The 21,567-nt window shown below is 47.2% G+C and overlaps 3 protein-coding genes across 5 annotated transcripts; all 3 read right to left on the bottom strand.

Moving 5' to 3' along the window:
• Positions 1-21: 21 nt before the first annotated feature.
• On the bottom strand, positions 22-3,212 carry LOC109896323 (putative transporter SVOPL). The gene is made up of 8 exons (XM_031831338.1): positions 3,137-3,212; positions 2,946-3,022; positions 2,840-2,854; positions 2,375-2,475; positions 2,111-2,268; positions 582-707; positions 376-540; positions 22-155 (listed from the first exon to the last, which is right to left on the bottom strand). The coding sequence occupies exons 1-8, from the start codon at positions 3,210-3,212 to the stop codon at positions 22-24; spliced, it is 852 nt and encodes a 283-aa protein (XP_031687198.1).
• A 1,513-nt stretch (positions 3,213-4,725) lies between these two features.
• LOC109896796 (UPF0606 protein KIAA1549) lies at positions 4,726-10,755 on the bottom strand. 2 transcript variants are annotated; one of them, XM_031831956.1, is made up of 9 exons: positions 10,350-10,755; positions 10,007-10,203; positions 9,645-9,889; positions 9,389-9,536; positions 9,021-9,222; positions 8,677-8,729; positions 8,461-8,588; positions 8,190-8,344; positions 4,726-7,927 (listed from the first exon to the last, which is right to left on the bottom strand). In XM_031831956.1, exons 1-7 carry the CDS (start codon positions 10,351-10,353, stop codon positions 8,508-8,510), a joined length of 930 nt encoding a protein of 309 aa, XP_031687816.1. In that variant the 5' UTR covers positions 10,354-10,755; the 3' UTR covers positions 4,726-7,927; positions 8,190-8,344; positions 8,461-8,507. The 2 variants fall into 2 exon arrangements, with proteins under 2 accessions (XP_031687816.1, XP_031687815.1); XM_031831955.1 differs by having other exon boundaries at positions 8,919-9,222; positions 10,350-10,448.
• Positions 10,756-10,857: 102 nt separating this feature from the next.
• LOC109896795 (UPF0606 protein KIAA1549) lies at positions 10,858-21,075 on the bottom strand. 2 transcript variants are annotated; one of them, XM_020491153.2, is made up of 13 exons: positions 20,574-21,075; positions 19,669-19,905; positions 16,107-17,598; positions 15,762-15,847; positions 15,351-15,519; positions 13,313-13,443; positions 12,982-13,168; positions 12,637-12,696; positions 12,326-12,492; positions 12,021-12,198; positions 11,610-11,794; positions 11,152-11,357; positions 10,858-11,072 (listed from the first exon to the last, which is right to left on the bottom strand). In XM_020491153.2, exons 3-13 carry the CDS (start codon positions 16,471-16,473, stop codon positions 10,889-10,891), a joined length of 1,920 nt encoding a protein of 639 aa, XP_020346742.2. In that variant the 5' UTR covers positions 16,474-17,598; positions 19,669-19,905; positions 20,574-21,075; the 3' UTR covers positions 10,858-10,888. The 2 variants fall into 2 exon arrangements, with proteins under 2 accessions (XP_020346742.2, XP_031687814.1); XM_031831954.1 differs by having other exon boundaries at positions 11,152-11,351.
• Positions 21,076-21,567: the final 492 nt, after the last annotated feature.

The following is a 21,567-nucleotide window of genomic DNA, read 5'->3' as shown; positions in this document are numbered from 1 at the left end:
TTGTATATCACATATAGAGTATTATCTTAATTTCACACAGGAACACAGACAGTGTCGTACCAGTAGTGCTCGTCCCTTTGTCTCGATAGGCAGTAGAAAGGCTCCAACAGCACAAAGCACACAGGCCACAGTAAATGGCAGCATATCTAAAATCACTGAATGTGACAACACACACACACACACACACACACACACACACACACACACACACACACACACACACACACACACACACACACACACACACACACACACACACACACACACACACACACACACACACACATTTAAGAATAAACAGCTGTAACACACATTCACATATTAATACACACATACACAAGCATCAGCCAACATGAACAACACACAGTCACAGACCTGTGCTATGAAGTGGGGCGATCATGCCTCCGATGCGGCTGAAAGAAGTGCAGAAACCCATTCCAAGAGAACGCACTGCAGTCGGGTACAGCTGAGAGACAGAAGGAGTCACCAGACACACACAGTATACACCTGAGAGAGGCCTATACAATACATTGTTATACACTAACAGTATATATGTGGATGGAATGTAAAGTTGTGTCCACATACCTCTGCAGTATAAATAGAAACCACATTGAAAATCATTGAGACCAGAGACCTGATCCAGAACAGCAGAATGGTAAAAACCAAACCTTGAAAGAGAGAGAGCAAGAGAGTGACAGAGAGAGAATCTCATGAGCAAAAGTATTGATACTGTATTTGAAATTGGTGACGAAATAAAACAATCAAACCCCACAGAGTGTTTACAGTTTATACATAGTAGAGCAGAGGTTAACCAGCATGAAGAACAGGGCTGCCATGAGCTTCAGGAGAACCATGCTCAATGTCCTCCCAAACACGTTCAACAGGCATATATTCAGAGGGATGACTGGAGACAGAGTGAGAAAGAGAGCGAGCACAAAAACAAATCAGACTTGTACACGAACAGTACCATTATTCAGATAGTAAAACAAAAGAGTGTGAATCTGACCTCATGTGAATCTGACCCCCACTGTACACACACACACACACACACACACACGTGTAACAGGGTTTCCACTTGACACTGCAGAAATATGTATTTCTACTGGTTGGTTGAATTTACATACCAATTATGCCCTTGGTTATGCATGCAGAGATTGCGAATGAGAATTCCTTCCAGTCTGATATTGACTTGCAAGTGGTAGGTCATGTTCTGACGTACTATATTCTACTTTCATATTTACGAGTTCACTATGTACATGTCCTGATGTGTGTGTGTGAGATATATATATCTATAAGGCCAGCATCCCGGAGTCGCTTCACTGTTGACGTGTTTTGCGGGTACTATTTAATGAAGCTGCCAGTTGAGGACTTGTGAGGCATCTTTTTCTCAAACTAGACACTCTAATGTACTTGTCCTCTTGCTCAGTTATGCACCAGGGCATCTCACTCCTATTTATATTCTGGTTAGAGCCAGTTTGCACAGTTCTGTGAAGGGAGTAGTACAGAGCGTTGTACGAGATCTTCAGTTTCTTGGCAATTTCTCGCATGGAATAGCCTTCATTTCTCAGAACAAGAATAGACTTACGAGTTTCAGAAGAAAGTTATTTATTTCTGGACATTTTGAGCCTCTAATCGAACCCAAAATTGCTGATGCTCTAGATACTCAACTAGTCTAAAAGCCAGTTTTATTGCTTCTTCATTCAGGACAGTTTTCAGCTGTGCTAATGTAATTGGTTTTCTAATGATGAGCCTTTTAAAATGATAAACTTGGATTAGCGAACACAACGTGTCATTGGAACACAGGAGTGATGGTTGCTGATAATAGGCCTCTGTACGCCTATGTAGATATTCCATTAACAATCAGCCGTTTCTGGCTACAATAGTCATTTACAAGATTAACAATGTCTACACTGTATTTCTGATCAAATTGACGTTATTTTAATGGACCAAAAAATGTGCTTTTCTTTCAAAAACAAGGAAATGTCTTAGTGATCCCAAACTTTTGAACAGTAGTGTATATATATACTTATTTGACATGTTATTTTTTCTCGTGGGCCGGCCCCCCTTGACCTAGATAGATTGATAGACCATCAGACACATCTACACACTCATTCCGACACAGACTGTTTACAACCAATAAAAACAGTTCCAGAAGGTTTCATGTATATTTCATCCCAGAAACCTGTAAAGGGACAGACCTTCCAGTGTCCACATCTATCAGCCACGTATCCACTCAACAACCCACACACCATGAACCCCGCAAACACCCATCTGAGTCAGAGACAGACAGAGACAGACAGATAGAAAGGTGTATCATATACATGTGTAATAGGTCTACTAGATATTTAAAACCGAGCTGCATGCTGCAATCCTCACCGTGGACACCAGAGCCACCTCCCAGTCGTCCAGATGCCAGTCACAGTGGATCTCAGAAGACACCACGGCCAGCAACATGAACTCCATTGCCTCCGCTATCTACAATATATACATGCATGCTTATATGCTTCTGCACATCCTTTAGCAAGAGCTTTTTCACTAACATACGGACAGACAGATAGACAGCTAGAAAGATAGACACACACACTGACACTCACGCTGGCACTGACCATAGCCCACCCAACTACCTCATCCCCATATTGTTATTTGTATTTTATTTTGTAGCTATTTTGCACCCCAGTATCTCTACTTGCACATCATCATCTATACACCTGTCACTCCAGTGTTAAAGCTAAACTGTAATTATTTTGCCACTATGGCCGATTTATTGCCTTTACCTCCCTAATCTTACTACATTTGCACACACTCTACATAGATTTTTCTATTGTGTTATTGACTGTACATTTGTTAATCCCATGTGTAACTCTGTTGTTGTTTTTGCCGCACAGCTTTGCTTTATCTTGGCCAGGACGCAGTTGTAAATGAGAACTTCAGATACATTTTAAAATGATGATGAACAACAGAACATGGAAACGATCAAAGCCGATGGTCTCCACCTCTTCCTCCACACTGTACGTCTGTGGCTCTGAAACAAGAGGTCAAAGTCCAAATCCCACATACACACTTCCCCCTCACATTATCACTTCCCAGCACATGACCAAACACTCTACCTACTGGGTGGTTTATGAGTGGCGCTCACCTTTGACCTCTTGGTGAGGGTTGTTGACCTCCATCTCCACTTCATCTAGCTGGATGGCGCTAACCAGCTGAGTCATCATGGAGGACCTCCTCAGTCTCCCTACACTGCCCATAGGCACTGCAGTCTACACCATCACCATACTATTAATATAATATCTGATGCCCATACTGTAACGTTACCTCAACAATCAACAAACTGGCCACTGTTTCAGTTGCAGGGTGGGGCTAGAAAAATGGAACCACTTAAATTCATGGACAGAGATATGGATGCAAGGACTGACCGCCCATGATATCAAATTTATAGTTGTAATCATGTTTTGAGGCTATACAGTTGTTTCACAATTACATTGTTTACAAACAATGGAGTTAAACAAGTTAACTTTGAATTCTGAGGGGGTCAGTTGAACTAAGCTCATGAAGCATGTCCAAGTTATGCTCTTTAACAATCAATGGGCTTTAAAATTCAAAAATAGAAGTATAAATCACAAATTGGCCCTTTAATATTACACAAAATATGTCCTGCCAAAAACCTACCGCAACATAACATCGTCACCTGCCCATGCTGTATCACCGCCAACAACATTAAGTCTACCGGTCAACTAGCTCTCAAGAACCCAAGGGGGCCCAAGTGGGTTTACAGCTCCCCTCTCCTGGATTCTCATAACATAAGGACCACAGCTGACTCCACGTTAAATACAATCCCGACACTGTGTTATAACGTTTAGAAACGTTAAAATAAATCCACAACTACAACTATTCGGCAAAGTTTTAAATGCTAAACAAAATCTACAGAACGTTATCATACATTGAGCAGCGCATTGATTTATTATGCGAAGTTAACCGCACATCAATAATAATGCACAAAGTAAACTATGCAGCAAATGACACCCCTGCGGTGATTCACTGTTTACCTGCTTTTTGTGATAAAATCGCAACTTTTTTTGAAGAAGGTTATCTTTGTCATGAAGAAAAACTTTTCATATATTGGCCATCTTGAGAATGAATTTCAATGCAGAAACTCGGCCAGTTCTGCACACCTTGAGACAGGTGAATCAGGAAGTTGTTGACAACACCGCTGAAAAAGGTTAGACAACAGTTTTTTTAGGTCCCGCCTAACAACGTCTGTAACCTACATATGCTAATCTATATTGAAATACTGTAAAAGTAAATAAACAACCCTACTCAAAATAATATCGGTTACCCAGAAGTAAAATGATCAAGACAGTTTGTCACTCCCTTTTCTGTCCACGATATATTATATTCAAACAGGACTACCAAATGAGAATTACTACTTGCCTTGGACATAAATATATTTTAGCCTACCGGGTATTGTTGAGATGTGAGAGCAGAACTACAGGGGAGAGGTTGGGTTGTTGCAGATTATGGGTTGACAATAGTTGAGGTATTATTCAGTCAGGTTTATCCTGTTGTTTCTCTCCGTCTCTGTGTGTTTGTTGGAAGATGACGGGACTGAAGGGTTAGGTATCAGTTATCAGATTGGGGAAGGAGGTGCAAAACTAAACAGGGGGACCAGCAACTAAAATACAATGATTCGACTTTTGGAGAGAAAAAAACTAAGACAGCAAAGGCTGACTTTAAACACATAATTCTTTAATCTTTGATTTACACATCATTCAGACTCTATACACCACAGGGATGCAGCTCAGAGGGAGGAGAGAGGAGAAAGAGAGGGATAGAGAGAGAGAAGGGAAAGGAGGGGAGAGAGCGAGGGCGAGAGAGAGCTAGAAAACAGGTATTGGTGGTGTTCCTGCCCGACAACATTGCAGACACATGCCAGACCTCACAACAGCTGGATAGGTGTTTAACATGTCAGTTAATCACAACATGTGATATAGAAATTTGATGCCCCACTGGGCAGTCGTTGATGCAATGCAACGTCTGTGAATCTAGTCGGGCAGGAACCCCACCCTTGTCTGACATTTAACACACCTGAGCATCTACTACACTGTCGAAGATACGCCCCAGGGTGTGGCCTATAGATGGGCCGCCCCAGTCTCAAGAGTAGACAAAACACATACCCTCTGGGGACAGAGAGAGAGTATAGGGGTATGATCTCAGGGCATTAGGGCCAATAACAAGCCTGCTCCGACACTCTGGTGTCTCAGAGAATCACAGATCTATAAAACACAGAACTATGAAACATTCAGGAGGCGCTGCAGAGTTTGAAATCCAGAGTTTGAAGTGAAGCCTATCTTTTTAGACAGGAATATCAAATTCTGAGGGTGTGTGTTTTCCATGTTGGCAGTGTGTGTCTGTGCTCCCCATGTCGGTATAGGCTGTGTGTGAGATGCTGTTAGACTGAGGAGACATCAACACACTCCAACCCCCTGTACAGAGGGAGTGAAGGGTCTGTTACTGTAAGTTACTTAGTAGCACCAGGTGAATCGGTTTGTCGTCCGCACACACACATCTCTGTGACTCCACTCTGTGTATAGTCCCACAGCCTTATTGACAGGTGCCAGGTCCAATCAGGAACGTTTATAAGTCCCAGCAGATGAAGAGTTATGAATCAGGATTGGTCCACAGGGAAGATGTGTTAGTCCTTCCGTTGAAAGGTTGTCCATATAATTGAGCAATCACAGATGAAATAGTTTGACATATTTTACGCTTATATTTATTTTATATACTGCATTTATTGTTATATCAATTTTCATGTAGGTTTTAAAAAATGATTAGAAAAGGCAAAACAAGAGTATAACAGAATGACACTTACATAGTGCATCTTTTCTACTGCTTGATTATCATGATGTATTATGTGCTTGGATGGATCAGGTTCGGATGGCACTGTATAACACTCCTCACTCTTTACTTGTGTGTTACAACTCTTCAGTTTAACTTCTGTTTTAAACATTTTTTTGTACTGATTTTAGCAGAATGCCTGAGAGAAGACAACAGCAACAGTCACATCACTAATAGCTAGCTAGCCAAGCCTCAAACATAGTCAACATGCTGTAGATAGCTAGAGCACAGAGCTGGATGGGCAAGCCTTCTCTTGCCTGCACAAACCCACACATTACTGACCATTGACCAAACCCAATACAATAAGACCTCAGAGAAAACAACCTGAAGCAAAGATGGAAGCCAGCCATGCAGCCATACCACCAGCAGATGGAGACAAAGAGCACGCAACCACCACCAAACCCACCAACTGCTACAGTATAGTATGTCCATTTGTCCAAAATGACTTTGTTTCCTAAATTCACCTCTTCGTGAGGTTCACCTTTACATCCATTTGGATAATAGTTGACTAAGGAAAGGAGATAAGGAGAGGAAGCTATTTGGGGGAAATTGGACATGTAGGTGTTTTTCAGTCGCTATAAACCATCCTATCAAAATTCCCCAAATCACCTTTGCATTACCTTATGTCGATGTGGTGTAAAATCATTCCCATTTCAATCTTAAATTTCACAGGTAGCCTATTTTCTGTGGTTGTCAAGCATGAGTGGTTTTCCAGCTCTTCCCACCAAGAGAAACACTATCACAATTCGACACAGTCATTCGTCACCACAGAAATGCCTTTGTTCTGTGAGAGTTCTGCCGCAGAAAGTCACATTGGTGGTGGATGGGATAGGTTAGCCCCATGTCAAGTCTTTTGACACCTACTGAAAAGCACTATATATACACACGTTATATGTCTGCAACGCATAATCCATTTTTTTTCTCTCCATTTTTGTACCAGCAACACATGAACACACGAGCAGCAACTATGCTAAGCAACGTCTCCATTGCGATAAACAATGTTATGATCAGCTCCACGGCAAAAGTGAGCGCCAACACAGGGAGAATACAGCCATAGAACATCCAAACAGTATTGGTCTTTGGTCAAAATAAAGGATTTAAAAGTATACTTTCAGAGCAATAAAAAATAAATACAATTTCAATACTCCATTGGTCACTCTTATTAATTCATATTGTGCTCACTTGGGATTTTTACATCTCTTCACATATAATATTTTCATTTTTATATACTTTTTTCATCTATATATTCAAATCCCCCATGCGCAAAGTACACTATACTCCAAGTCTTCAACTCTCTCTACAGTGCAAGACCTCACCAATATGGCTGATGAATGGAGAAGACCTCACCGACATGGCTGATGATGAATGTATGTTGAAGGCAATGCGTGGTTAACTTAATGACAGGAGACATTACGCTGAGGTTTAGCACCACATACAGGAGGTCAGGAAGGGCAGAGACGGCCCCTCTCACGGAAGCACTTCTATGGAACTCTGAAGAAAACAAACTCGATCCTCCCGTCCAGTGGAAACACTGTGCTGTAGAATGAGGAACCTTTACAGAGAGAAGAACCCTTTAAAGAACAGTGATGTTATTGTTGTAAGGAAATCGTATCTGTTGCAGACTGGCTGAGTCTTGTTCAGACCAGCTTATGAATAGCAGTGTAAATCTCTTTAGACCAGTTTAGGGCAAGTGGTTCTGACTGTTTCAAACTAGTTTGGGGTAGTGGTTCTGATCGGTCCATACTTGTTTAGGTAGTAGTTCAAACTGGTTCAGACCAGTTATGGGGTAGGGGCTCACACTGGTCTAGGAGTAGGTGCCGGCCACAGCAACCTGTTTCTGGGCGAGTCGTCGTAGCTCCTCCCTGATGGCCTTGATGAGGGAGGCGGAGCTTTGGGCTGAGGGGGAGGACTCGTCTAGGGGGAACTCTGGAGTGGGAGGGGCCAGGAGCATCGGGGGGACAGAATGGTCTCCCAGAGAGGAGCTGGGCATCTGAAACACAGCGGGGGAGGAGAACTCAGGGAACGACAGCACCTAGAGAGAGAGAGAGAGAGAGAGAGAGAGAGAGACAGGGTAAGAGCTCGAGAGATAGGATGAGAGAGAAGGCAAGAGTCAGAGATCAAATTACTCCTCTGTAAACTAGATTACTATTACACCTCTAGAAAACTGGTTGACGCACGCCAGCAGTGTGGGTGCAATGATTGAATAACATGTATGTGTACGTTTAATTTGCGACGCGAGCGGTGTGGTCAGCATGTCATGCTGTCCCTGTCGGTCATCATGTGGTCTGACTCACACTCTCTCTGCTGGCTCCAGGTCTGGAGAGGTCCTGGTCTAAAGGCTGCTGGTTCCAGCTGGAGCCTGTTGGACCAGAGACACTGCGGCCCACCCCAGGGTACGCACTGATCCGGCTCGACAACCCCACCTGAGTCAGGTGATGCAGCTGAGCCCCTGAGAACACAAACAACACACCATGTGTAAGTAATCATTAGATACACACAGTATACACTTACCATACACACATCAATCCCAATTAACACACACACACGCACATGTGGCACCTTTACCTGTGCTCCCCCCAACAGGCCGAGGTCTGGAGGAGGAGGGAGGCTCTTCATACTGCCCCCTGTTGGCATAGACAGACTCTTGCAGCTGCTCCTCTGCAGTAACATAGGCCCCTGAACCCAGGCCCTGCCTGAAACACACACATACACCAGACCTTGGAAATGCTGACATTCACTGAATGTACTTCAGCTTGGGTAGTATAGTAACGTCTGTCTCACCTCTGCAACAGGCCTTGTACTGACGAGGGAGACATCCCCAACTCTGCATACCTCTAGACAGGAAGAGGGGAGAGAACATAGAGAGAGAGAGAGAAGGTGAGATATCGAGAGGAGAAACATGTGGATGCAAAATAGTAATAAGGGGAGAGAGGGAAGGTGAGAGGTTGAGAGAGACAGTATGATTCATATTTCATAGAAGAGACCCTGGGAGTTCACGCAAACACATACACCCACACTCTTACCGCAGAGAAGGGGCTGTGTGTGGGGGCTGCGGGGTAGGAGCCCCACTGGCGTGATGGGCGTGTCTGTGGGGAGGGAGAGGGGCTCGGCAGGGCGGGGCTGACCTGCGTGACCCCGACACTGACGCTGCCCTGGGAGGAGGGTGACACCAGGGCGAAGGCATCGTCCAATAGGGAGTGCATCTGTTGCCGCGCCTCCTCGATGGACGGCTGGGGGGGCACGTAGGGCGGGCGGGGGAGGGGCGTGGTCAAACACCTCATCGTTAGGGGAGGGGCTGCCGTGGTCTGGAGGTAGATCCGGGTCCGACTGGAGGAGAGAGAAGAGGAGGAATAAGTGTGAGTGAGCGTGTATATGGTGTGTGTGTTGCCTACATGGTGAGGCACACATACTATGCGCACCTACACACACACAAACACACACACTATTCACACCAGCACAAACACACAGTATGCGCATAGTATGTGTGTCTCACCATGTAGGCCACATTGTTGAGTCCAGGGTATTTCCTGTAGGTGGCGCTGTGGTCTGTGAGCAGGCGGTCTCTGTCCGTCAGTCTGTCTGTGTCTGGCAGACTGCCGTTCCCCTGCTGCCTCCGCCGGCCCAGGGGAGAGCGCCTCCCCCTGGCAGGGCAGGGAAACACATTGGCAAAGATTAGTCTCATTCATACAGTCTCACACACTCATCTAATTCAGTCACAGAATTCAGCCTGAGTATGTATTGACCATCACCTCTTCCTGGATTCCCCTGGGGTGGGGGGCGAGGGGGGGTCGGTGTGCAGGATGCTGTCCATGTGGTCATGGGCTGAGCTGTAGAGGCGCTGGGGACATCCTCCCTGCCCCGCCTCCTCCTGCGCCTGCCCGAAGGCATCCAGGATGTCATCCATAGAGGGGAACTCACACTGGCCCCGCCTCTTAGCCCGCTGACGCAGCTTGTTCCTGTGGTGCTCGATCTCTGACTTATGTCTCAGAGCCACCTACATACACACACACACACACCAAGATTTTAAGGAGTTTTAAGCTGTGAGTGTTTGTCTGTGCGTCTGAGTGTATTCGCCTGTGTGAGCAAGATGTGTGTGTGTGTGTATTCTCACCTCTGCGCTGACCCTCTCTGTGAGGGTGGGGCTGTGTGAGCATTGTGGTGGGCTGGGCCGGGGCTGCATGGCAATCAACTGGACCTTGTTGGCCTGGCGACCCCTGCCGTCAGAAGAGCCTCGGGACAGACGGTCCACGTGGTCGAAGATGGAGGAAGAGGAGAGCAGCTCATCTGGACCACTGCCTGTGGGAGGGACTGGGGAGAGGGAGAGGGGGAGGGGAGAGTGGAGAGAGGGAGAAAGAGCTAGTAAGGTAAACTGTAGTAATACTGTAGCAGTAAACTGGGTTATTTCTGGCAAGCTGCAGCTTTACTGAACCACTCAACACGAAGGGAGGACTTACTCATCTTATTCCTCCCTATGATCCAGGCCAGAACAAAAAGAAAGGAGGGCGAGAGAGAGGAAGACAGAGAGAGGCAGACAGAGAGGAAGACAGAGAGGGGAGGGGGCGAGAAGCATTATCACTTGGTGGTCAGAGATTCATGTTCACATTGCAAGCTTTTTCTCCCCTCCTCTTCTGCGCCCTCCTGCTCCTCCACTCTCTCCATCCGGCATTCTTTCCAGCACTCCTCTTTCCCTGTTCCCTCTCACTACCTCTTTCTCTCCTGTGGTTTCTCTCGCTCGCTCTTTCTCCCTCGGTTTTTCTCTTTGATGCAACTCCTTTAATCAGTTTCTCTCCTGCTGAGTCAGTGCATAGCTCTTTAGGACACAACACACATGAGCATATACACACTCTCGCAATCTCTCCCTCTACCACTTATTCTCCTCTGTGTTTCAGCATGGCCGTTGTAGATAGAACAGTATACATGTAGAGATGACCGGATTCCTCATTCTAATCTACATGACAAAGAATCAAGTTTGTTCCATCATGGTACATTTCTATCAGAATGTTATGAATAAGGCTTTAGGTAAAGAGAAAGGGGCGTGTCTCTTGCCATTCTTGGGCGTTTTGTTTCGGTGCTGTTTCCCCTCGTGGGGCGTGGCCACATGTCTGGTGGTCTCCTCTGCAGACTCTCTGCCACTCGATTGGTCGCTACCTAACGAGTCACCGTCTGACGGGGACAGTCTGGCCAATCAGAGAAAAAGGTTAATGTGGGTTTGTGGATTAGTGTGGATGTATCCCTGCTTGTGGATGTGTTACCAACCTCCCCCTACGGCGGTTAGCGCGGGCAGCCTTGGTGGAGGAGCCCTTGGATTTGGGAGTGTTGACATCCCCTCCCTCAGAGGGGGTGGCCTCTTTGATGGGCATAGGGAGGGCACCAGGCTCCTGGATCACCATGATGTCATCCTTACTATGCTGCCCCAGGTGGAGCTTGGCAAAGTCAAACCCTTTCACACTGGGAGCCTGCAGCTGGAGAGAGGGGGGAAGAGAGGGGAAGATATAGAAAGAAAGAGAGAGAGGGGAGAAAGAGAGAGAAAGAGGGGAGAATGAGAGTAAGAGATGGGGAGGGAAGAGGTAAGGGTGGAACAAGCACATCAAGACATGTAAGTATGCATGACTACAGCCTTATGGCATTCTCATTTTAATGCAATTCCAGTCAGATCACAAATCCACAGTCACCCATGGAGGTCGACCCTCTAACCCTTCACCCCTGCCCCTGACCTTTTGTCTCTGCTGGATGGTGTTGATGGCGTCAGGCTGGAACTCCAGCTTCTCCGAGCCGCACAGTTTCCAGTAGAGGATGATGATGATGAAGATAGCCAGCAGGACAGGCACCACCACCCCCACAATCAGCCAGACACTGCTGCTCGGAGTCTCAGACGGGGGCACTGTCAGCGTCTCCACAGCTACAGAAGACAAATACATTATGTACATATACAATCAGCTTACACTTTTATCTAAGCAATATGCTACTGTACATTAGGAAATGAGTGCAGCCAACCTACATGGGCTTACGTTGCGAATCACTGAATAACATAAGTACCACTTATTGAAATACACACATACACAAGTGTGCATGCGGCCACGCGCTGGTGCGCGAACACACTTGCGCGGCCGCATGCATAGACTCACGCTGGGCAAGGGGTCTCTGGACGCGGTGCCCCAGTACGATGGCAGCCCGTTGCAGCTCCAGGCGGTTGAGGGTGGCAGCGGTGGCATCAGCAGGAACTCTCTCCCCCCCTGGTCCCTCCACAAAATACACCACTTCCAGAGAACGCCCTGAACCTGCCAGTCTCGACACACGCACCACCTGGAGATAACAGCATGGAGTAAGTGTGTGTGTGTGTGTGTGTGTGCGAGTACAGCATGTGCATGGGGTAAGAATGCTACAAACAGCACCCATAGTGGGTGCGAGAGTGTATAAGTGTGCCGTTTACCTGTAAGCTGTTGTTACCCACGGCCGTGGATCTCTTCCAGCGGCGCCGTTGACTCCCGTCCCCCAGCCCCTCCCCCAGCCCCTCCTCCAGCAGCAGGGCCAGACGGCGCTCCAGACAAGCCTTGAAGCTCCGCTCAGTTACCGTCTGCTCCTGGACACCCAGTAACACTGCAACACACACCAGCAACACTAATGCACTTCTCAAAAACGGCCGTCATGACTGCAACACATAAACACACGCGTGCTGCTCTAGCACGGTCGCTCTCTCAATATTGAGCTTAAGGCTGAAAGTCCCGAAGCTGAAATTCATACCTGTGCGGACCCAGGAGGAGCGTAGATGGTGAGAAACGTTCAGTTCGGGGTAGTGGAAGGCTGGGGAGATAAACACAGGATAGGGAAGATCAGGTTAGTCACTGTTGTCTGTGGGGCGAGTAACTCATTTAGAATGCGTGTGTGTAGGAGTACAATATATGCATATGGTCAGGATGCTACAAACGGCACCCAGGTGTGAGAGTCTATAAGTGTGTGTGTGTGTGTGTGCACATGTGTCTGTGTGTGCTGTTATCTGTGTGTGTGTGGGATAGTAACTGGTGTATAGATGGGGGGTGTGTGTGGGGTGTCAGTGAGGGGTAGATGAGATGTGTGTGTGTGACTTACGTTCAGCGATCTGCAGCGCGGGGAAGCCCAGGTAGAAGCTGAACTCCACCGTGCTTAGGTGTCTCAGGTGACCGCTGACCTCTGACCCTAACAGGTAGCCCCGTCCATCACGCAACGCAAACATGATGTCCACAGGAACCTTCTGGTCACCCTGTGGCTTGGCCTGACCCATGGTGATGTTCAGAAGCTGGAGGTAAACACACACACACACACAAACACACACGTTACAAATTGACTCACTTTTTCATTGATCTGAATCCCTTTCCTCAGCTCCGCTGAACCTGCCCAAGTGAATGGCTAATGCACACACTTTCACGGCTACGACTCTCACCTGTACAGTAACATTGCCAAATTCATGTGCACGTCGGCGTGTCTCTGTGTAGGCCATCAGCAATCCTCTCTCTACTCGCTCACTGAAGTTACACACACGCACATCCACATGACTGGGCACGAACTGCAGCACTGAAAAACACACACATTATAGATTATCACACTGACAGTACACACACACACAGTCTAATGCAGCACTAAAATGCGCGCGCACACACACACACACACACACACACACACACACACTAGTGATGGGAAGTTCGGCTCAGAACTTTTCGACTCGTTCAAGTCAAAAGAACAAATCTTTCGACTCATTTAGTTCATTTCAGTCATTAATGCCCAGAGCACGCAGGACCCCCTACCGGCCAACAATGAACTGAAAAGTCATGATTCTACAAGCCTCTATTTCGCAGTTCACCATAGGGGGCTAATTGGAGCTTCCATTTGTGACAGACTTGTAAAAGTTTGATTTAAACAATGTACATTTGTAGATTGCTAGGCATCAATTATCAGTTCCAAACGTGTATTTTGCTTCTCTATGCTGCCTGCAACATATGATCTATTCCCATGTGCGCATAAATGACAGTTATTGGTCTTACCACGTCTCTGGAACCTCTGAGCAGGAGGAGCGTGTATTAATCCTGCTATAAGGACTTCATTGCGACCAGCAAGTCAATGAACGACTAAAACGAAAGAGTCACTCAGAAAAAACCAATCTAGACAATCAGTAAAAAGAGTTGTTCAAAAAGAAAAAAAACATTACAAACTGCACAGAGAGAGAGAGAGAGAGGAGAAGGACCAGAGAGAGAGAGAGACAGAGGAGAGAGACAAGATGAGAGAGAGAGAGTACGACAGAGAGAGAGAGACAGTCAGAGAGAGAGACAGAGAGAGACCAGAGAGAGACAGAGAGAGACAGAGAGAGAGAGACAGAGAGAGGAGACAGAGAGAGGAGAGAGACAGAGAGGAGAGACAGAGAGAGAGAGAGAGAGAGAGAGACAGAGAGAAGAGAGAGAGACAGAGAGAGAGAGAGACAGAGAGACAGAGAGAGACAGAGACAAGAGGAGAGAGACAGAGAGAGAGACAGAGAGAGCAGAGAGAGACCAGAGAGAGAGGAGAGAGAGGACAGAGACGAGAAGAGAGAGAGAGAGAGAGAGAGAGAGAGAGAGAGAGAGAGAGAGAGAGAGAGACAGAGACAGAGACAGAGAGAGAGACAGAGAGAGAGAGACAGAGAGAGAGAGACAGAGAGAGAACAGAGAGAGACAGAGAGAGAGACAGAGAGAGACAGAGAGTAGAACAGAGAGAGAGACAGAGAGAGAACAGAGAGACAGAGGACATAGAACAGAACGAGAGAGAGAGAGACAGAGAGATAGAGAGAGACAGAGACAGAGATAGACAGAGAGACAGAGAGATGGAGAGAGAGACAGAGAGAGGAGAGAGACAGAGAAGAGAGGAGAGAGATACAGAGAGAGATAGAGACAATAGACAGAGACAGAGAGAAGACAAGAGAGAGATAGAGAGAGACAGAGAGAGAGAGAGACAAGAGAGAACTAGAATGGAGAAGACGACAGAGAGAGAGAGAGACAGAGAGAGAGAGACAGAGAGAGAACAAAGAGAGACATAGACACAGAGAGAGAGATAGAGACAGAAGAGAGACAGAGAGAGACAGAGAGATAGACAGAGAGAGACAGAGAAGAGACAAGAAGACAAAGAGAGAGAGAGAGAACAAGAGAGAGAAAAGAGAGAGAACAAGAGACAGAGAAGAGAGAAAGACAGTCAGAGAAACAGAGATACAGAGAGAGAAAGGAGACATAAGCAAAGAGAACAGAGACATGAGAACATAGAGAGAGATAGACAAGAGAACCAGAGAACAGAGACAAGAGAAGAAGAAGAACAGAGAAAGAGAGACAGACAGAACAAGACAGAGAGAGATAACAGACAGAGAGAGACATACAGAGACCAGAGACAAGAAGAGAGAGAGAGACAGAGAGACGAAAAGAGATAGAGAGAGAGAAGAGAGAGCGAGAGAGAGCGATTCCTACCAGAGTGTATCTGGTACTTGTGATCAGGTATGCTGTAGAGGGGTGAGACAGTGGGTAACGAGGAGGAGCCTGGTGTTGACTGGCGCAGAGCGTTGATGACAGACATGGCGGTGAAGATCAGAGGTCCCGCCACAGCACGGAACGCAAAGCTAGACGGAGTTCTCAGGACCTGGCGGAGGGAGAGAGAGGGGGGGGTTGGGAGGGAAAAGAGAGCAGAGGGAGAGAGAGAGGATTGGGAGGGAGAAGAGAGCAGAGGGAGAGAGAGGAGGAGAGGGGGATAGGGATGGCAGGCATGATTGGCTTTCAAGACATTTGTGAAGGGCAAATTTGCACATTCCTGCAATGCATCTCATGGCTACAAACATGCTCTTTCCCCAAAGCTTCCCCTGTGAGTATTGATAGTAGACCTACCTGTAGCTCCACTGAGCAGTTGAACTCCCTCTTCAAGATGTCCCTGACCTGGCCAAAGCCCACAGTGGAGGCAGACTTAGGCAGGACTAGGAAGAGACAGGGTTAACCTCAAACAACCTGCATTCAACCATTGCCAACGCATTCCCTGAAAACACACTCCTAAGCTATAGGCTAACCAAGGGATGTGCTCCGTTTAAACAGGTGACCATGAGATCCCAGCACAACACATTGACGGGCCAGAACAGTAGAGCACAGTGCATCCCCATCTACAATATTGAAATACTATTGCCTCTCATATGTGCCTCCATCTCTAGTCTACTACGAGTTCTACTGGTGTTGTCTTACCCACTCTGACCAGGTACATGTCAGGCTTGGTGACGTTACACAGGTACTGGCGTCCTGGAGGGGCCTGGACTGGGGGAGTCCAGGTGACGCTCACCAGGGTGCCAGTGGTTGTCGTGGTAACAGTGGTTGCCTTGGTAGTGGTCGTCGGTCGGTTGCCGGGGACATAGGTCACGGGTGGTGGTGGTTTTATGGGGTCCCTCCCTGGAGGTCGCAGCATGGGGGGGCGAGCCAGGCTGGTGGTGTTCGAGGGGGGCAGTGGAGGGTGTCTGCCAGGAGTAGATGGGGGGACTCTGGGCCGCGGAACAGGAGGCTGAGGGGGGTACTCTGGAGGTGGGTCTAACTCCAGGTGTGAGGGTACCCTGACCATCCCAGGGAGTGGGTGAGAGGGTCAGGGGAGGGGTGGGACCCGCTGAGGGGACAAGGGTGTGCTTGTGATCCCGGGCTGGAGGGGGCCCTGTGCTAGGGGAGGGGGACGGGGCATGAGTGTGTGTGTGGGTGTGTGTTTTTGTGGTAGCGGTGGGTGCGATGCCGAGTTTGGGAGTGGTCTTTGGGGGTGGGATGACAATTTCTCCATCTCTGTCTCTTTCCCAATCTTTATCCCTCCCCCTATCCCTCTCTCTCTCCTGTTCTTGCTCCTTTTCCCTCTCTCTCTCCTGTTCTCGCTCCTTTTCCCTCTCTCTCTCCCGTTCTTGCTCCTTTTCCCTCTCTCTCTCCCGTTCTTGCTCCTTTTCCCTCTCTCTCTCCTGTTCTTGCTCCTTTTCCCTCTCTCTCTCCCGTTTTCGCTCCCTTTCCCTCTCTCTCTCTCGCTCTTGCTCCCTTTCCCTCTCTCTCTCCCGTTCCCTCTCCCTGTTCCTCTCCTCATCTCTCTCTCTGGCCAGCAGATTGGTGTAGTACTCCATACTGTTCATATCCGGCAGCAGCAGCTCCGTGGGCTCCAGAGGAAACATGTCCCCCAGGTCGTAGTCTTCTTCATCCCAGGGAGGGTATCCCTCAGGTTCAGCAGGGTGGGTGAAGGGGAGGCCCTCCTGGAGGGGGGAGGTGAGGGACGTAGAGGGTCGGAGGAGGCTGGAAGACAGGGGGAGTGTTGGGCGAGAGGGGAAGGAGGTGTCGTAGGAGGTCCCGTCGTCAGGGTCATAGGTGTGGCTGGGTAAGGTTGTGGCCAGGGCCAGTTCCTCCCCCTCTGGGTCCATGAAGGAGAGCGTCTCCAGGTAGTCTCCGGAGCCCCAGGCCTCCTCTAGGGAGGGGGCGTGCTCCCAGGGCGGAGGAGGGGTGAGGGTGGGCTGGCTGTGGGGGGAAAGAGGAGGGGGCTGACTGGGGGACAGCAGGTCCGGGGGTCTCAGGAGGAGGTGTATGCCCTGAGCTTCATCATCCACTGAGGCAGCGTCAGTGTTACCAGGGTGACCAGTGTCTTTGGGTGGACTGGCAACTGGCCATCTGGAAGAGGGTGACGATGATGACCGTGCTGCTGTCGTTCCGTTGGAGTCTACACCGCCTGTGGAGAGATAAACTACAGTCACAACACATGTCCATAATGGCCCATAGTGCAGGAGCCTCTCCTGTTTCTGTAGTGTGAGGCAGCTTGATGTACAAGTACGCCCCCTGGAAAGGACACTAGTCTTTCGCAGGGCCGTGTACATGTGTGCGTGGTTAAAATTAATGTATGAACACAGCAGGCTGAGTAGAATCCCTGCTGGTGGCTGAGAGACCTAGTTAAAGCTGAGCTCCATCTAGAGAATACAACGAGCAGAGGATAGAGCCCAGCACTGATCTCACACACACACACACAGAGAGAGAGAGACGATTTTAGACTTTTAGGGGCCCCTAAGCGAGATTTGGTTGTGTGACCATCTCATGGGCAAAACATGCGTCTGCCTATCTCTGCCCCTTTTGACATGAGTAGAGACAGTTCTACAGTTTTAAATACATCTTTCTGCAATTTTACACATTTTGTCATGGGGTAGGGAGAAACTGTGCAGTTTTAAACCAAGTTTCCTGCAATTTATACACATTTTAATAAAAAGTTAATTAATTTGTATTCTGTTTTAAAGCCAATTTCCAGCAATTCTACACATTCTGCCATCACTTATGATATATTAACACAATTTCTGGGTGAGTGACTAACAAAATTAATGGGGGGCCCCCTGGAGGTCAGGGCCCCTGGGCACATGCCCTGCATTTCGGTCGGTAATTTGTCCATGACTACTACAATGTTTAGACAGCTGGCTAACTAACTTACCTAGCAATTTATAAAATGTTAGCTGACATGGGCTAACTGAGTGACTGACATAAGAGGAAAACTGCTGATGCACTACCAAATTTCAAAATGGCACCTTGTGTATTATTATTCTAACTCTCAACAGTAAATTGAGACCCCGACTGTTGCTTATTTGTAGGGTCGGCCCTGCACACACAATCCTCACTCAACATGACAATGAAGAGTCGTACACGCACAAAGGCATAGAGAAACACCCAGTTCATTTATCATAATTTTAAGTACAATATACTGTAACACAAAGCGCTATAATGCAGATGTATGATAACAATAACCAGGTCACTCTAAGATTGTTACCTTAACTAAAACAGAATAAATTAACAATCTCCTTGCTCTCCCTGCTCCTCATCCATCCCCTCTCACTCACACACACACACACGGCAGTACAGTAAGTTACATTACAGCAAGCACCCTGCCTCCTCCTTCTCCTAGCCTTGACTAGGCGCTGCCGTGCTTTGCGGCAGTGTCACGTGCTGTGTGGCGGCGAGCTCATTGGTATGCTGCAGACACAGCACACAGCTCAGAGGCATCCCAGCCAACAGCAGGATCAAATCACGCGCACATGCACGCACACACACACACACACACATTGATTCAGACAGGGAGATAGTGATGGAGAGAGCAAGGGAGAAGAAAAAATACAAAGAAATAGAATTAGAGAGGGGAAGAGTAATGCAGAGGGAAGAGAAAGAAAGAGCGAGACTGCAGGAATGAAGATAGATGAGAGTAAAGACTTGCGTTTCTAAGAATAGCATGCAGCACCCTTCGGTCGATCCACATGGCTTTGATGACAATGATCCAATCAGCAGTGCTAAACATCCTTCATCACCAGGAAGTAGTCCGTCTGCCCCTGTCACGCAGCCGCCCACAGATTTCTTTATTTTAAGTCAGGATATATTTGACTTTGAGTGGGTGCTTGTATGCGCCGTATGTGTGTGTGATGCCTCAAGGCCAGTGAGTGGGACTGACTGAGGGGTGACTGTGTGTGTAGTCATCCACTGTCCAGCTGTCCCTGACGACATAACCGAGCTACTGAGAGATGGAGGAGGATGAATGGACAGACAGAGCTAAAAGGATGGAAAGACACGAGGCGAGGAGATGGGGGTGAATATGGAAGTTGGTGCATTCAGCACCAAGGACAGCTCCAAAAGTCAAGGACAAGTCAAATACTGGCCACATCTCTCAGTGTACCTTGATGAAACCAGGTGTGGAACAGTAATTATTATCATTCAGAGTCAAAGCCACCAGCCATCAATGCCTATGAGGGTAAGAAAATTAAATTCCGGTTACCTGCAACAGGTGAGCTTGACATCGTCATGGACACCAGCAAGGAAGCTACCAGCAGATGCGCGCAATAGGTGCGGAGGCCCTGAGAGGCTCCGTGGCACATCCTCGAACCCGTGCTCATCAGGATCAGACTTTCCATGGCACGGGAGTAGTCACATCACACACGTGCGATGCCATCTCTCCTCTATAGCATCATCATTGCATGCTTTCTGGCGACCAGGAGGCCCTATATGCAAATATCTAAAAATACAAATCTATTTAGATTAAGGCCTTGTAATAAAAAATATCTTCATCGTATAGAAACATTTAATGGGTTAAGCCTATTTTTAACTAGGCTATTAAAGCAGTAGACGGGCTGCCTTACCAGTGTCCTGTCACATTTGATAGCTGGCTGGCTGGCTGACCCCATTATTGGGGAGCTTATACTAGGCCACGTTTGCCAACAAATCTCACAGCCATGGTACGGTTAATTTATTTTTATTTTTTATTAAGCCAATTTAAAATAGCCCATGAAACGATAGGCGACAACGGATTTAGTTGCTGTATCCTAATTAACCTATAATACCGTCGGTCATGACACAATTCCCAGCTTATTATCCCATCTTTATCATTATGACACCTCGTTTGGTGTCAAAATGCCTACACTTTCGCAGAAATAGACAAATTGATACATTTTAGTGATAAAAAGGGCGGCAAGCGCGAGCTGTTAATAGCTCAAATTCTGAAGCCTTTTTAAGACTGAATGCTGACAATCGGCCGACAATATTAAACTAACCTACGTGTAACTGAAAGAAAAGGAAAAAGCCTAATCGAAATCTCTCAAACACACAAACAGTTAGCTTATAGCAGTCGCCGCATTTCTTTCTTTCCATAGCCTATTTTTTTCACAGAGATGTGTTGGAGCCTACCTGCCATCCAGGAGACGCGGTACAGGCGCGTCACGCATCTCCCAGGCCCATGCGGCCGCGCGCTCACCGGCAAGGAGAGAGAACGAACAAATTTACTATGTTGCAAAATGCAGAACCTAAAAACCATTTTGTTCCGTTAGAAAAATAACTCCCAATGTCGCCAGTAATTATTGAATCTGTTCGCGGCCGACGACTTGAACGTAAACCGCGCCGTGTTCATACATTGTGATCGTCTCCCGGTGAAACGTCACACACTCGAGCGCCCATCACTGGAGAACCTGAGATTCTAGACACGTCTGAGTATCATACTGTCCGCATCAAATAGGAATTTGTCTTTGCGCCTGTAATTCACAGTCCATAATACCCAAACATGACATTCGATTCTACACACAAATCATGAGCACGCCATAATTGGGTTTATTCTTGGGAGACGCGCATCGCTTGGATGATTTTGCAGCAGTCTTCCCTGCAACACCCCTGGCGTTCCTCAATGCATGTGCCAACATACCTGGTCATTGGCTGGGAGAATGCCACTCAAAATACCGGTTAACTTGTCCTTATTGATGCAAGGCATAGGCCCTTGTGAATCATGGATTTATATCAGGGTTTTTTTTATATTCTGTGTTTTCCTGGGACCCAAGCTTAGGAAAATATGCAACTATACGTAAATATCGGAAAATGTAATTGCGATTATGGCTCAAAAATGCAATATAGACAAAAACAAATAACAATGAAATACCCATACATATATTTTAATGTTTCTTTTTCCCCATTAAAAACACTCTTACATACCTGTCTAGGTTGGAACTGTTGCTGTTAAAGTACAATAAATGATTTCATTCTGAACGGGAATAAACGGATTGATCACATCACACAGATGTATAACAGAACATACACACAGGCTTTTTGATCGTGCAACCCTAAGTAGCAGTACATATTTTAAAAAGTATGTCCTGCTGTACATCTTACTGTATAAATTATTGTTGATAGAAAG

Source organism: Oncorhynchus kisutch, linkage group LG9, assembly GCF_002021735.2.
Source record: "Oncorhynchus kisutch isolate 150728-3 linkage group LG9, Okis_V2, whole genome shotgun sequence".
NCBI classification, from domain to species: Eukaryota; Metazoa; Chordata; class Actinopteri; order Salmoniformes; family Salmonidae; genus Oncorhynchus; species Oncorhynchus kisutch.
This window is presented reverse-complemented; position numbering and strand designations above follow the sequence as displayed.

Coding starts and splice junctions, on each gene's coding strand:
- LOC109896323 (XM_031831338.1), bottom strand. CDS start 3,212: ATGACTCAGCTGGTTAGCGCCATCCAGCTAGATGAAGTGGAGATGGAG. Junction 3,023..3,136: donor CCCTCACCAAGAGGTCAAAG/GTGAGCGCCACT, acceptor CTCTTGTTTCAG/AGCCACAGACGTACAGTGTG. Junction 2,269..2,374: donor GTGGCTCTGGTGTCCACGGT/GAGGATTGCAGC, acceptor CTGACTCAGATG/GGTGTTTGCGGGGTTCATGG.
- LOC109896796 (XM_031831955.1), bottom strand. Junction 9,223..9,388: donor TCAACAATGTGGCCTACATG/GTGAGACACACA, acceptor TCTCTCCTCCAG/TCGGACCCGGATCTACCTCC. Junction 8,730..8,918: donor CACACAGCCCCTTCTCTGCG/GTAAGAGTGTGG, acceptor CTTCCTGTCTAG/AGGTATGCAGAGTTGGGGAT.
- LOC109896795 (XM_020491153.2), bottom strand. CDS start 16,473: ATGGTCAGGGTACCCTCACACCTGGAGTTAGACCCACCTCCAGAGTAC. Junction 13,444..15,350: donor CAAGTACCAGATACACTCTG/GTAGGAATCGCT, acceptor TGTGTTTTTCAG/TGCTGCAGTTCGTGCCCAGT. Junction 12,199..12,325: donor TGGGTAACAACAGCTTACAG/GTAAACGGCACA, acceptor TGTTATCTCCAG/GTGGTGCGTGTGTCGAGACT.